The 14199-nt window shown below is 39.3% G+C and overlaps 1 protein-coding gene across 3 annotated transcripts in view; it reads right to left on the bottom strand.

The window, feature by feature from the left end:
* Positions 1 to 14199, bottom strand: part of Mmd (monocyte to macrophage differentiation associated) — a 59965-nt gene that overhangs the window by 33553 nt on the left and 12213 nt on the right. Inside the window, exons 4-7 of one of the 3 annotated variants that reach the window (XM_069993252.1) lie at positions 13057 to 13131; positions 10805 to 10906; positions 8250 to 8319; positions 155 to 2134 (exon numbers count right to left, since the gene is read on the bottom strand). In XM_069993252.1, coding sequence (XP_069849353.1) covers positions 1934 to 2134; positions 8250 to 8319; positions 10805 to 10906; positions 13057 to 13131 — 448 coding nt within the window. In that variant the 3' untranslated portion in view covers positions 155 to 1933. Of the gene's footprint in view, positions 1 to 154; positions 2135 to 8249; positions 8320 to 10804; positions 10907 to 13056; positions 13132 to 14199 lie in introns of those variants that run through there. The other 2 variants (XM_069993251.1, XM_069993253.1) reach the window with 2 other exon arrangements.

The raw sequence follows: 14199 nt of genomic DNA, 5'->3' as shown, positions 1-14199 counted from the left end.
AAAGTTCTACATGAGCGGGCAGATTTATTCCCCTTGCCATTCTGACTTAAAAAAGAAATGAAAGGCTTAGTATACAAATTACAAATGCAAGATGAGCTCAGACTCTCAATCTGCATTATTCTTTCCGGTCATCTGATATAGACACTGGAACAAATCCAAGTAACAGTTTTATTCTAGTCTACAGCACACCAGTTTTTAATATACATTTTAGTGGCTTTAACAGGGTTACTTTTGAGCAGACTTTAAATAAATCCACAAAAAGTTAATACATTATAAACAAAATATACACAGCAAAACAACCGGCATCCAGATGGTCAGAAGCATGCATACAGAGGTGGTCTGGTTGGTGTTATTACTGGTACCTTACCTATTGAACAGTTTAACAATATCAGTTCTTTTGCTCCTCATTCCCCCACAGTTCTCTAAAAATCATCTTATACTTGCACACAAAATGGACTTTCCTTTAAAGTTACATAAGCTTACTTTCAATCAGGCAGTTCTACTGAGCAAGCCCACTAGTATTAAACAGGCAATAGGGGCACCAGATCGAAAGGCAAGGTTATTTTAGTCCTTAAACCACCAACAGGAGATTAACCAAATGAAGCAATAATACGTCAATCTTAATATAAGACATTGAGGGAAAACTAACAGTGAAAACTAACATACACACATGTATACATACATACATACATATATATACATATGTGTGTGTGTGTGTGTATATATATATATATCTCACTCCACTGAGCCATAATATAACCCACGGACTACAGACACGAGTTTCTACCTGTCAAACAATGTTGTCAATATGTTTTCTATGAAAGAAAAATAAAAGAGTATATTGGGAGATACAGAAGAAAAGGCAGAAATGTGAATTAATGCATCTAAGTTTCACAATTTGAAATGAATATCAAATTGATACTATAAATCCTAAATGACAATGACTTAATCACATTGGGCATTAAGCTCTGGGCATCAAACCAGGCGATTTCAACTATTCACTGTACTCCATAATACTCTTGAGGAGCTTTCCACTGATGGCCAAACAACACTAACGTAATACGGACAGGACACACACTCAGTGCTGAAGGAGACCCCGAAGGTCTAGAGAAGACTGGGATCTTTTGCAAAAGTTAAAGGTATCAAAATATTTCTCCATCCCTGATAACCAAACTAGGTCAACTATATGGCCCAAAGCAGCACTGAACTTGGAGTCAGAGGTTGGCAGAAAAGTTTGGAAAACTTCAGTTTTTAAAAGTTGGCAATTTCTCCACACTTAATAAAGCTATCAGAAGAGGTATCCGGTTTTGTTCATTTGTGGAATGTTGAGCTGCTTGTTGCAAGAAGTCACAAGATGGATAAGGAAACTGCGGAGATGCGTGCTCCAATGACAAATTGCTCTTAAAAATTTACAAACACCTAAAGTTTCTGTTTAAAAAATAACCATGTTATGCCAAGATGAAACATGGTAACAAGTAGTGTAGGTTCTGACCATGATTCTTTTCACACAATGAGCGAGAAAGTGATAGAAATAATCTTCGTTAAAATTTCTCTTAAAAAGGAAGTTTTGTTATTGCACTGACGTTTACAACCTGACCTAGTCATTTAGAAAAAATCTTCTAGTAAAATCTGGAAAATTAAAATACAAAATCCTGATTTGTAAACATCAGTTGGCCAAGTCTACCCAGAATCCTTCATGATAGTGGAATGGAATGAATAATTAATTCATTACCGTATTTGTTGGCTGTGAGGGAGAAAGTTCCAGAACACAGCTTTATATACTTTCACAGTAATTATATTAAAAAAAATATATAAATGAAGTCAGTGCAGTTTCTTCTTTCTCTTTCTCCCTCAGTGCAACCTTCCCTCTCTTACCCCACCCTCCTGAGTGCCACAACCAAGATAATACTGCTTTGAAGACCCAGCGGGCTGGTCATAAGTGCCGCATGAAGTCCGTGGGACTTCGGTAAAGGTATTTCCAAATGGCGTAATAGTGCACTGCAGCTGCTGTGGCCACAAACAGGTGCCAGATGGCATGGGCAAATGGAATAATGCCATCACTCTTGAAGAATACAACTCCTAGGCAATAAATGAGGCCTCCGTATGCCAGCTCATGAAGGCCCTCTGTGTTGTTCTGTCAAGAGAAGAACAAAATAAAAATAAAAATAAGGGTTTGTTACTGTCACATGTTGAGTTCCACAGACAGCTAGAACTCCTCTCGCCACACCCCTCTCCCCCGATATTTTCTAGACAGTCAGAAGCTCTGCATGAACAGAACCTGAATCTACAGACGTCAAACACACAGAAACACTTTAACGTGGGATACTGTTTTGGATTGTCAGTCGTCATCTGTCCGACCATCCGATTACAGGCTCTCCACAAATCCCAGCACACTTCTGCCCATTCGCTGCATGTGAAAGCAAAATGCAACCAGCCAGCATGGGAAGTTCATTCAATAGAATGGATGTCTCATCTTCCCCTTTAAAAGCATTCTTGTCTGTGCAGACAGACTGAACCTCCTCCATTTATAGTTCATCCCTACCCCAGCTAGTGCTTTCAGTTCCCTTTCACCTCCTCAAACACTGTCTGCTTGGGGAGGGGGGGGGAGGGGCAGTATTAGGTGGGTGGGGAGGAACTTTGTCTGCCTGTGGGTGTGGTCTCACTATGGCTGACACAGGAATCTGGACTGGAAGTGTGGAAATGACTTCTGAACACACTCATCACCCAGTGTAAGTTCTCTCCTCACCTTTTAGATGTTCCCAAGCCTTTTATGTTTTTGAGCCTCAAGCAGGAAGCTAACAGTCCTGTGTGTTTTAGGACAAAGGAAATAACTTTTTAAACCATTCACGGTTTATAAAGATCTAGGACTATCGAGTGAACCAGAGGGTAGGGGAGAGAGGCAGTGCTTGGAAGCTAATGGAGGAGTAAGTCGGTCCCTCGGATATCTGAGGACTAGGAATAGAAAGGTTCTGATTTTGCAGAGTGAGGGAAATCTCAGGTAGATCACAAGAAGGCTGAGGAAAAGGACACACGGTGATGGATACAGCCCTGTGAGCCCTGGAGCCAGCTGATTCCTGCAGCCAATCTGGCAAAAGCAGAAGGAAGCCCTAGTTCAGCCACCTGCTTAGAATACACCCAGGGGCCTGCGCTGAAAGCAACGAGCATTAGCTTAGGACCCAGTGTGAGGATCAGTCCTTGTTTCACAAGGTGTGTGTCAGACTTCATGGCCTCTGTGGGATTTGAAATGATGATCCAAACTGATTTGGTGTGAAAGGACTTCAGCCACATGTTTTCTTGATTCTCCATGGGGTACAGGACCCCTGACATGGTTAAAAGTTGTGCATCTAATGTTCTTTAGTTTTGGAGGGAGAGGGAAAAGGCCGGAGAAGTAAAGTGACCTCAGGGAGGTCACAGAGCTGGTCAACACCTAGCTCCCTTTCTCAGGTGCCTCTGTGGGGCTTTGGCTTGGTTCTGACCAACACTACTTTTCTCTTTCTGTTCAGATAAGCAGGAGACCAAACCAAGTACACAAAGTTGGTAAGAGACAGTTCAAAACACCACGTTTACCCAGCCCTCTTTCAAAGACCAGAACATTGGCCATTCTAAAAACAAAGCACTTTCTTTACTGCTGCTCCACATCAGGCACTAGCCAGTATTTACTCATTTTAATCTCCAAAATGACCTGAAGTCACTACTGCTTATTATCTTCATTTTCCAAATGAGAAAACTAACATTCTGCAGGATTAAGTAACTGGCTCAAGGCCAGGAAACTTCCAGGTGTCAGAAGGAGGATTTGAACTAAGGCAGTCAAGAACTTTAATTGGGGAAGTGGACAGGAATTATTATTATTTTTTAAAGTCCTGGGGCTTCAATTCAGGACCTGGGCACTGTCTTTGAACTCTTTTGTTCAAGGCTAGAGCTCTATTACTTTGAGCCACAGTGACACTTCTGGTTTTCTGATGGGCTGGCTTTAAACTGTGATCCTCAGATCTTAGCTTCCTGAGTAGCTAGGATTACAGGCATGAGTCAATAGTGCCTGGCTGGGAAATACTGTTGTCGGTTTTGTTTTTTTGTTTTTTTTTGCTTTGTTTTGTTTTTTTAATGATGATTAATTTATGGTGTAAAGCACAGATCTCAAGATAACAGTATGACTGGATAAATGTACATATCCATGTAGACCTAAATTCTTTTGTAGCCATTTACAACACTGTGCATCTGCAGCCACCAAGGCAAGTGCAGACCCCAACCATAGGGACTAAGTCTACCCATTCTAGAATTTCACATAAGTCCAACTCTACTGTATGTGCCTTTCTGCATCTGCCATCTTTTCTGCTCAACACATATGTGTTTTGAAGTTCACAGAAGTCCTGGTGTATAGTCTTTAAAATTCCTTCTTAATGTGGTTAATAGTCATTGATTTCTCTTACCTTATTTGTGTGTGTTTTATTTTTATTTTTTTACTTTTTGCTGCTTGGGGGTTACTATGGGTACAATCAATATTTACATAATTTTAGAAGTCTTTTGTCAATGTGTGTTTTCATTTTGGTTGGGTAGCACCTGATGAGTCACTTAAATATATGTCTAATTCTAAAGGAAACTAACAATACAGTTTTTGACACTCCTTCCAACAATAAATTGGGGGTAAGTGGGCTAGGTTGAGTGTTTTCTAACTTTTAATGTCAACCTTTCTACAAAGTATACAGTGGGAGCTCATTGAGGCTTCTGTGTTCCTTTTCCTGATGATAAAGACATTGAACACTTTTTCCAGAGCTTCCTAGATACTTCTAGGTATCTTTGTGAAGTGTCTGTTCAAATCTTTTATCTAAATATAAAATTTGTCTTCTACTAAGTCTCCAGAGTCTTGGCTCATTATTTCCCTCACCATACTTTAGTAGTTTAATGCCGTGCCCTGGTATAGTTTATCCTGCTTTGCTTCCATGGTGCTGTGTAGGTCTGTAGATAATATTTTTCAAAAAAGTTTTAGAGGTGTCAACTATTATTTCTATTAGACTTCATTAGGCCATGTGATATTGTCATGTGGGTTACTAAAGCTCTATCCATTGGGTGGTCACTCTTTCTTTCCTTGGGTTTCAGTCTGTAGTTTCTGAGGACTTGACCTCAATTTGACTTTTTTATTTTTCTTTCTACAATAAGCAATCTGTTTAATTGAGCTCTTTTTCTCAAAACTATCACTTTGAGCCACAGCACCGCTTCTGGTTTGCTGAGGGTTAATTGGAGATAAGAGTCTAATGGACTTTCCTGTTGTAAACTATCCCATAATGTTTATTTAAGATGGCACTATATGGCAGATCAATGTCACTGCCAACATTAAGAGGCTGCTATCATTCTCTCAATCTAGGTGTTATGGTTAGAATCTAAAAATGTCTCCCAAAGCTCATGGGTCACAGACTTGGTTGCCAGCTGCTGGGCTTTTAAGAGGTGATTAGATGATGAGGCCTTCGATTTCAAGGATGAATTCATGATTTCATAGCTGGACTAATTAAGAGGGGACAGGGCCTGGTTGAAGGAAGTAGGTCACTGGAGGCATGATCGTGAAAAGTGTATTTTCCTCTAGCTCCTTCCTTGGGGGTCTCTCTGCATCTTGCCCGTGTAGGGGCCACCTCTGCTCTGCTACACATTCCTCACCACTCCACTCTGCTTCACCACAGGACCAGAAGCAACAGAGCCCATTTTCTGAAATCTCTGACATCCTGAGCCAACATGAATCCTTCCTCCCATAAGTTGTTTTTCCAGGCACTTTGTCACAGAGATGAAAAATGACTAACACACAAGGCTAAGGCTCTGTTTCTAAGAAGTGGCTTCGTCAGGGCCAACTGTGTACTTGCAGTGTGATGGTCTCTTCGGCTGGAATGGCTGAAAACTGCCACGTGTCCAGCACTAGGTGCTTTCTGGAATCTTCGTTTCTCTCGTGGTCTGGAAATGGTTACTCTTGGCTAAGGCCCACAGAGTTCTGCCCTGCTCAGATTCAGCCCGATGTGTGGGTCGAATCTCTCCCTTGTAGATTTCTAGGGCTGCTGCTCTCTGCATCTCCCTCCTCTCCAGCTGCTCCACAAACTGCTACAGCTGTCTCAGCAGTATGAAATGGCAATTTCTATTTCCTCTATGCAGACTGCTGCTCTCTGGGCTCTATTTCCTTTTATTGCTACTTGGAACGTGTCCAGGGAAACAAATGGGGAGAATTCAAAGCTCCTTTTTGTTGTTGTTGTTGTTTGCTTTCTCTTTCCTCAACCTCAAGGATTATTCCTGTACTGCCTATGTTCAATGTTAAAAACACAGTTGTTTTCATTCTCATTTCCCAGTTCTCTACATCAGAAGCCTGACTCTCCCAAAGGACAAGAATCAAGGCCTGGAGTCTTCAATGCAAATGATTATCTTGTTAGTCTAGATGACTTGCATAGTCCTTTTTGAGCTGGACTCTGTCTAGCTGTCCAGCTTCATTACAAGACCTGCACAACGTGCACACCTGTTCTAACACATATATGCACATGATCCAACAGGTGCATAAACTCCATCCATGCAAACAGTGAGCTATTTTAATTCCCCAGAGGTGCTAAGCCTTCTCCCAATCCAGATTCCTTCATTCTCTACTCTTCCCCAATAACACAGCTCCAACTCCAACCATCTTGTGGCTCCTACTTGCCTTTCCTAATCAGCTTATCTATTGCTCCTGGTCCTTCGGTAGTGTGGTTTCCAATAGCAGCCTGAACGTTTTCTACTCAAAGACATTATAAAATGTTATTACAGCCTTTTCTTGGATCTGAGCTGTATGTGCCTGTTGTAGTCTAGGTTATCTGATGGCAGTGTGGGATTACCCTGCTTCATCATCATAAACATTAGTCACCTGCTAGTGTCTCACTTATGAAAACGCCAATTAAAGATTTGGGCTAGTAAGAATACTGGATAAACCTGATCTTATGATACCAGAGGGAATTTAGTTGAAATTCTGCTCTAATCATCAGTAACCTATTTACAGAGACTGCTCAGATGGCTCTGGTTGGGTGTCCTGAAGTGCCCTGTAACTAACTACATAGCTGTCATGGCAAATTTTCTCACTTCAGCTATTTGTCTCTTCTCTCCTCACCCTTCTCTGTTGCCTTTACCAACTTCTGATGCTAGTTAATTTTAAAAATCATCAAGAAAACCTTATATTTCAGAGAAATAGATATTTTGTTAAATTTTCATAAGACATATTCTCTGAAAAAAATCAGAATCAGCTTTAACTCCAGCAGGTGTTTTGGAACCAGACTACCAGTATAACTAGTGCCTTATGTCCCCATGGTGTGCCCCATGGAGTTTTAGAGTAAAATCCCAAGTATAGTACTTCTGACCACTACAGGCTGAGAAGGGAATTCAACTAATTCAAACAAAACACACTGGCTTTCTTTCAGGAAAACAGTGACTAATACCAAAAAAGTTAGATTATAAGACACTGGAGCACAGGAGCTAAAGGTACAGTTGGATTGATCCATACGACTGCAAATGATGTATTTTTGTTTCAAAGTGACGGATACACAGATTTCTAAACAGTAATTTAATGTGAAATGGGAGTTCAAAATATTTCCACACAACTGCCTACTAACAATGATTTAACACTTCTATCCATTGAAGTTCAAAAGACATTTTCAAGCAAAGTTGTTTTATTTTTGTTTTTTTAAAGCACTCTCCTTGGAAAGAGAAATATAACTTAAGCGAAAGAAAATACATAACAGTGAACAGATTAGGGAACTCTCCAAATATTTATCTGTAGAAGCAAATGATCTTTTTCTATTTTTCCTCTTGGATTGTGGGACAGGTTCCCCCCTATGTGGCCCAGGTTGACCTCTCACAATCTTCCCACAAACAGACTTTTACGATCTTCTGATTCTTAAGATACCACAGGCCATAGGAACTTATATTTTCTTCACTACAAACAACTTAATACAGTACTTAGTCCAAGTTGCTGGCACATCTCATTATATATATATATATATATATATATATATTCTTTTAGTTTTTTTCTAGTCAATATATTTGTTGTAACTTCAAAAAGAAAACCAACATATTACATCCATGAGCACACACAAGCCCTAGTGACTTAGAAGGAAATAAGGGGAGACTGGTAGAAGGGTAACATTGATCAAGATGCACTGTACCCATACAACTGAAACCCATTTGTACAACTACTACTGAAAGATAATTTTAAAAATTAAAACTGAAGGAGGTAAATAAATGAGGAGGCTGTTTCTTACCATTGATGTAACCACCAAGGCTGGAGAAAACCCCATGGTGAGATAGAAAAAGAGCTCAACTACTTTATACCTGCACAAACAGAAATACAGTTATTTAACACATGTCATTTGCGTAACACTTTTTACTTGTTTACTTTGAAAAAAATAAACTGCTCAATGTTTAAATGACACGCATTTCCCAGTGGGAGCACAGTAGGCCTCTACATAATAGGTGATAGATGGTACAGAACTAGTCTTTCTTTCAAAACTCCACATGCTACAGAAAATGTTTTCTGCCAAAAGTGGCTGTAACTGAACCCAATCCAAAGTGTGTCTTTCCCTTTCTGGTGTGACAGTGCCTTTGCCACCATTTCAACCCAGATCTATGGGAATAGTAAAGGAGGAAGATGGAAAGATGGACTGGGCCTTGTTTATCAAGGGCAGAGGACCAGCAAGCCCTCTGGGAAAGGCATTTGAACAAATTCATGTTTCTAAGGTGATCGCTTTAGGCTACAAGACATCTGTGTTAAAATTTAACATATCTGAACATAATATAATAAAATTTTACTTTTCTTAATAAAAGACAAAAATTGTCCAATTGGGACTTTTAAAATGTTGTTTACAAGCTGGGCGCTGGTGGCTCATGCCTGTAATCCGAGCTACTCAGGAGGTTAAGATCTGAGAATCACAGTTCAACACCAGCCCGGGCAGGAAAGTCCATGAGACTCTCCAATAAACTCCTCAGAAAAAGCCAGAAGTGGCACAGCGCCACTAGCTTTGAGCAAAAGAAACTCAGGGACAGAACCCAGGCCCAAAGTCCAAGCCAAACAAAAATAAAAATTCAACATATGTTTCTGCCTACTTAAACTAGTCTATAAATTCCACCAAGACCAGGACTAGGTTTTGTTATGTTTGGATCTATACAGATAAAGTGGTACAACTTAATGCTTGCCAAATGGAATAGCCAATATGATTCATACTTCATTTTAGTATCTATACCCAGAAACTAGCATGAAGTAGCCAACAGGGAAAGAATGGACTCAAGGATGTGATTATAGCACAAGACCTGTAAGGGAAGAAACAATAGCTTCCTTACTTTACTTCTATTTTATCCAAGGATATATAATTTGGGGGTGTAAGCCCAAGAAAGCAAACCATTCCCTGCATTTATGTATACCACATAACACCCCTTGGCATTGTAAATTACAGCTCAAAGTATTTAAGTGAAATTCAAAGTCAGAAAGAAATAAGCGAAAACTACAATTATCTTCTGACAGGAGAAAACAATTTAATTCTCTCTGACAAAAATACAAATTATGTCAATTCTCAAAGCCATTCTGTCAAGTGAAATGGACAAAGAATTTAAAGAGCTATAAATTAATAAAGCCAATTCTTTTTTTATGATTGTGAGTGTCTCAAATTCATAATGAAAGGAGCTACAGAGCAGGAATTAGAACTGGAAGATGTGAACTCTAATTTCCAGATGATTCATATATTTGATTCATGTCCTAAATATTCTCAATTTTTAAGCATAAAGCTGAAGTGGAAGACCTTGAAGGTCTTATTTAGATCCAAGATGATAAATTTCAGGAGGCCTGAGCTGGACACTGGTGGCTCACACTTGTAATTCTAGCTACTCGGCAGGCTGAGATCTGAGGATCATAGTTTGAAGCCAGCCTGGGCAGAATGCAAGGGCATAGCATTCTTTAATTCATACTTACACATTGTCCTTTAGGACCATTTTCCTAAAGGTATATTATTAAAGAAAATGCAAAGACATATAAGGACACATCTGTCATTTCTAAATGTATGCCCTAAAATTAGGAGTTACAAGAGTAGATGGTAAATCTGTGAACACACAGACTCTAAGTCAGCTCTGTGCACACAGGCCATCCAGGTACATTCTGCTGAAGAGATACATACACCTAAGTATCACCCTGTGAGACTCTTATCTCCAGTTAACCACTCAAAAACCAGAAGTGGCACTATGGCTTAAAGTGGTAGAGCACTATTAAGCCTCGAAAGAGCTCCAGGACAGTGCCCAAGCCTTGAGTTCAATTTCAGAAGGCTTTTCTTTTATACTACCTAACACTTATGTCTATGAACTATGAATAAGGGGTTAAATTGCTGTGCCCAAGGGCTAGGATACTGAGAGTTTGATGTGCTTCAAAATGGTCTTTTTCTCAGAGAAGCTTATTGGAATACTCTAGACTTCCACCTTGGGCCACTGGTGTTGGTTACTGTCAAATCTTCACAGAAACCCTTAAAAAGAATTACTTTTATTATGATTGTGAATTACAGAGGATAAAATTAGTGTAAGTTAGGAGATGGCTCCAAAATGATTGACCACTTTTATTCTCAACCACATTATACCACGTATATGCCATTCCTATCTGTCTCCCCATGGCAATCTATCCATCAAATACAAGCACCAAAGATTTACTGAAAGCATGATAAATTCCGTTTATGTATTTCTACTATTTTGAAGCATAAACATAGAGAAAATTACTCTGCAACGCAGGTAAAATTTAGAAAGTTAACTTTAAAACGATCCAATGTAAATGATTTGCTCTTACTTTTCATGGTAGAGAAATACATAAATGGTTCCTCCAGCTGCCATGAGCCAGATGAACCAGCGCATATGAGACGCCACAGGTCCAAGTTCACGGAGATTTAACCTACAGAAGTAAACATGAAAACAAAGAACAGAAAGGGTAAGTGAAGGGAATTCCCAAAACCATGTTGTCTTCTCATCATTGAAAACAAAATATACGGGGAGAAAGAAGGGCAGGAAGAAAATACTATTACGTGAAGTAAGCCAGACCCAAAGAAACATAGGCTCCATGGTTTCCCTCATTCGTAATAATTAGTATATTTCTAGCATAGTCCTAGCAGAGGATCACAACAGCTCAATAGGTAAGTACATATGACCATATAAAATGATGCTAGTTGAAATGAACTCCAAGATATGAAAACAAGAGGTTTGTTGTTATTGTTGCTGTTTTTAATGTACTGAGTGAAGTTACTTCTTTTTTCTTTCACTTTTTCCCCCCTTTGATTTATCCTGTTGTCACTCTTTGATTTTGGTATCCCGTGTCTTGTGTATATGTTTATCTGAATTGGAGAAGGAAGGGGGAATAACAAAATGGTAAGACAAAGGACAAAAGGTTGAACCAATGCAACAGCAATATCCATAAGACATTACATTGGAAATGAACTTTACAGCTGGGGTGGGGAAGGAATCAGAAGAAGGGAAAGTGGGAGAAAAACGAGGGAGGGAGTAACGCTGTTCCACAAGAAATGTACTCATTACCTCACACATGTAACTGTAATCCCACTGTACAGCATGTTTAAATTACGTTAAAAAAAAAAAAGAAAAAGAAAAAGCACTCAACACAACGAAGAAGTGAAGGAAGTATTTGAGCAATTGGGGTGAAATGAATAAGTCAAGGATAACATTGTCAGCCTTTACAAGATGGGTTGAAAATAGCACTGGCTAAAACACAGACATGCAAAATTGGGTTTCAGAACACCTGTAGTGTCTGACCTTCTCAAGCAGGGGCACACTGAGTAAAGGCTGCTTGTTCTTTTTTATTTCTGAACATGTATTTGGAAGTAGATTGCTTACAAAGCTTAATAAGAACCCTCAACGAAATCCTGAACCAGATCACATAACCACAGCAGATACCTAATACTCACACCCCACGTCTCCATTATCAGCCTCTTTGCCAAGGAAGAATATGAGAAGAACTACTGCAGCAGGTGTTATGGAAGACTTTTTGTAAGAATTTAACCAGAGGTCCAGATTTCCTAATGCTACAAATTCAGGTGTACTCATTTCATATTAAATATTTTTTTAAAAACAAATACTCTGGCTCTGATTACAAATGAAAAAGATACCTCTTGAACACTTAAAACCACACCTGAACAAATTGTGTACTTCAGTATCTGATTCCTTAGCTCATGTCCTAATTTTTTTTAACTTTATTTACTTAAATTGAAGTATATTTATTTCACAAAAGCTTATGTATTCTTGCTCCAATGAATCAGACCTATAATTTAGTAAGAGGATTTTGGGAGAGCTAGCACTACCTGCTTTTTATTCTAACAGGTAATTATATTTCTTTGAATGACTAAGACTGCCTTAGCCAGAATCCAGAGGCCTGCTATTTTTAATGATGACAGCACTTGATAGCATATGAACTTCTGTTTAAAACCGGACCCTATCTTCCTTGACTGAGGAAAACTGTTTAATAATGAGATTTAACACACAAAAGATTGTATGTGATCTGCACCAAAATGGTAATTAGATAAAGGAACCTGAACCACTCTAAGTATTTTAAGTAGTTATTTGGTTTAGTTTACTTACTCAAAGAGCAGGAGAAATAAGAAATGAGCAAGTATCTAGTAACCACTGTGTTGTGAAACCAATTGAAGACACACAATATAAAATTTTAATGATTTAAATATACTCAAATTCATATTTCCCCTTTAAGAATTCAGTCTCCCAAGTATTCTGAGAAGCAGCAGAATGTATGGAAGGATACGGATGGCCAAGGTTATATATTTCAAGAGAGAACCTGCTAACCTACATACAAGCTTACCGCACTGCTTGTTAGGACCATCCAATGCCCGGATTACTCTTTCTGAACAGCAGCAATATTCTCCCCTTCACATCTCACTCAAGTAAATCAAATTGAGAAAAAAAGAGTATGGGTGTGTTGAGAGGAAAGGTGGGCTGTACGTATGAGGGGTGGAGGCAGGGACAGGAGGAAGAAAGCAAAGGTGTGAATGATGGAGTTATAAAAACACAGAGATTATATCTTACCACGGAGCATAAGAAGCAGCAATGAAGAAATAGATAACCATCCTGTCACACATGTGAAAACAGTGCTCCACTGTCCTGTGGGAAGAGAAAGGGAGCGTAAACAAGTTACACTCAGATCTTGACCAATTTTCAGACTGGAAGAATGGGTTACTGCCTTGCAATTTCCATTCTTATTCTAATTCTTCATGGTATTCACGACTTGCCCTTCGAAGCCACAGCTTTTGTCTTGGATGCCATGAAGCTGACTTTCTATTATTATTATTGTTTGTTTGTTTGTTTTAGGTTGCAAGAGACATATAGGAACAGGACTGGAGTCTCCGTGAATAGCTGAGAAATCTGAAGTAGTTAAAATGAACACTGGGCTGGGAAGGTGGCTCAGTGATAAGAGTGCTTGCCTTGCAGGCATGAGGCCCTGGGTTCGATTCCTCAGCACCATATAAGCAGAAAAAGCCAGAAGTGGCACAGTGGCTCAAGTGGTAGCCTTGAACTGAAGAGCTGGGGGACAGTGCCCAGGCCCAGAGTTCAGGCCCCACGACTGACCAAAAAAAAAAAAAGTATCTTTTCTGGTATGTTCCATCCCCTTGAGATCTTATCTAAAAGGAAGATGAAATTCCTTGAGAAAAGATGACTGTCTATCACAGTACAGGGCACAAAGTCCTAGTGGTCCAGTAAACCAACTCCCTGAACTGAGGTCATGTTCTTTTCAGAAGATCTTTATTCAAAGAAGCATTTGCTTTAACCTAAGTGTAGACAGTCAAGTTGTAATAAAGAACACTCAGTAATTTAGAAACAACAACGAAAGTGTAGTGCCTGAAGTGGGTGGCTGCTTGAATTTCTAAAGAAGTCACTCCATCAAAAAAAAAAAAAAAAAAGGGCAGGACATGCACATGCACATACAAAGATCTAGCTCACTGAGATCTATAGACAGATAGTCTGCCCTTACTGAGATAACTGAAAAGTATCAAGGCAATGAATTATCATGAATCTATTTTCAGTTCCTCAGGGGAAACTGATTTGGTAGAGCACCGCTGTTCGGCTCTCTCTCTCTCACCACATATAGAACCATGGTCAAAGCACACTGATGAGGATGCATTAGTGAAGAAATAAAAAGTATATACTGTGAGAAAGCATGACTTTCAGTCT

This window comes from Dipodomys merriami, unplaced genomic scaffold (assembly GCF_024711535.1).
Source record: "Dipodomys merriami isolate MVZ:Mamm:240054 unplaced genomic scaffold, mDipMer1.0.p SCAF_42, whole genome shotgun sequence".
Taxonomy (NCBI): Eukaryota; Metazoa; Chordata; class Mammalia; order Rodentia; family Heteromyidae; genus Dipodomys; species Dipodomys merriami.
Note: the sequence above shows the minus strand (reverse complement) of the source record. Positions and strands in the feature narration are given on the sequence as shown.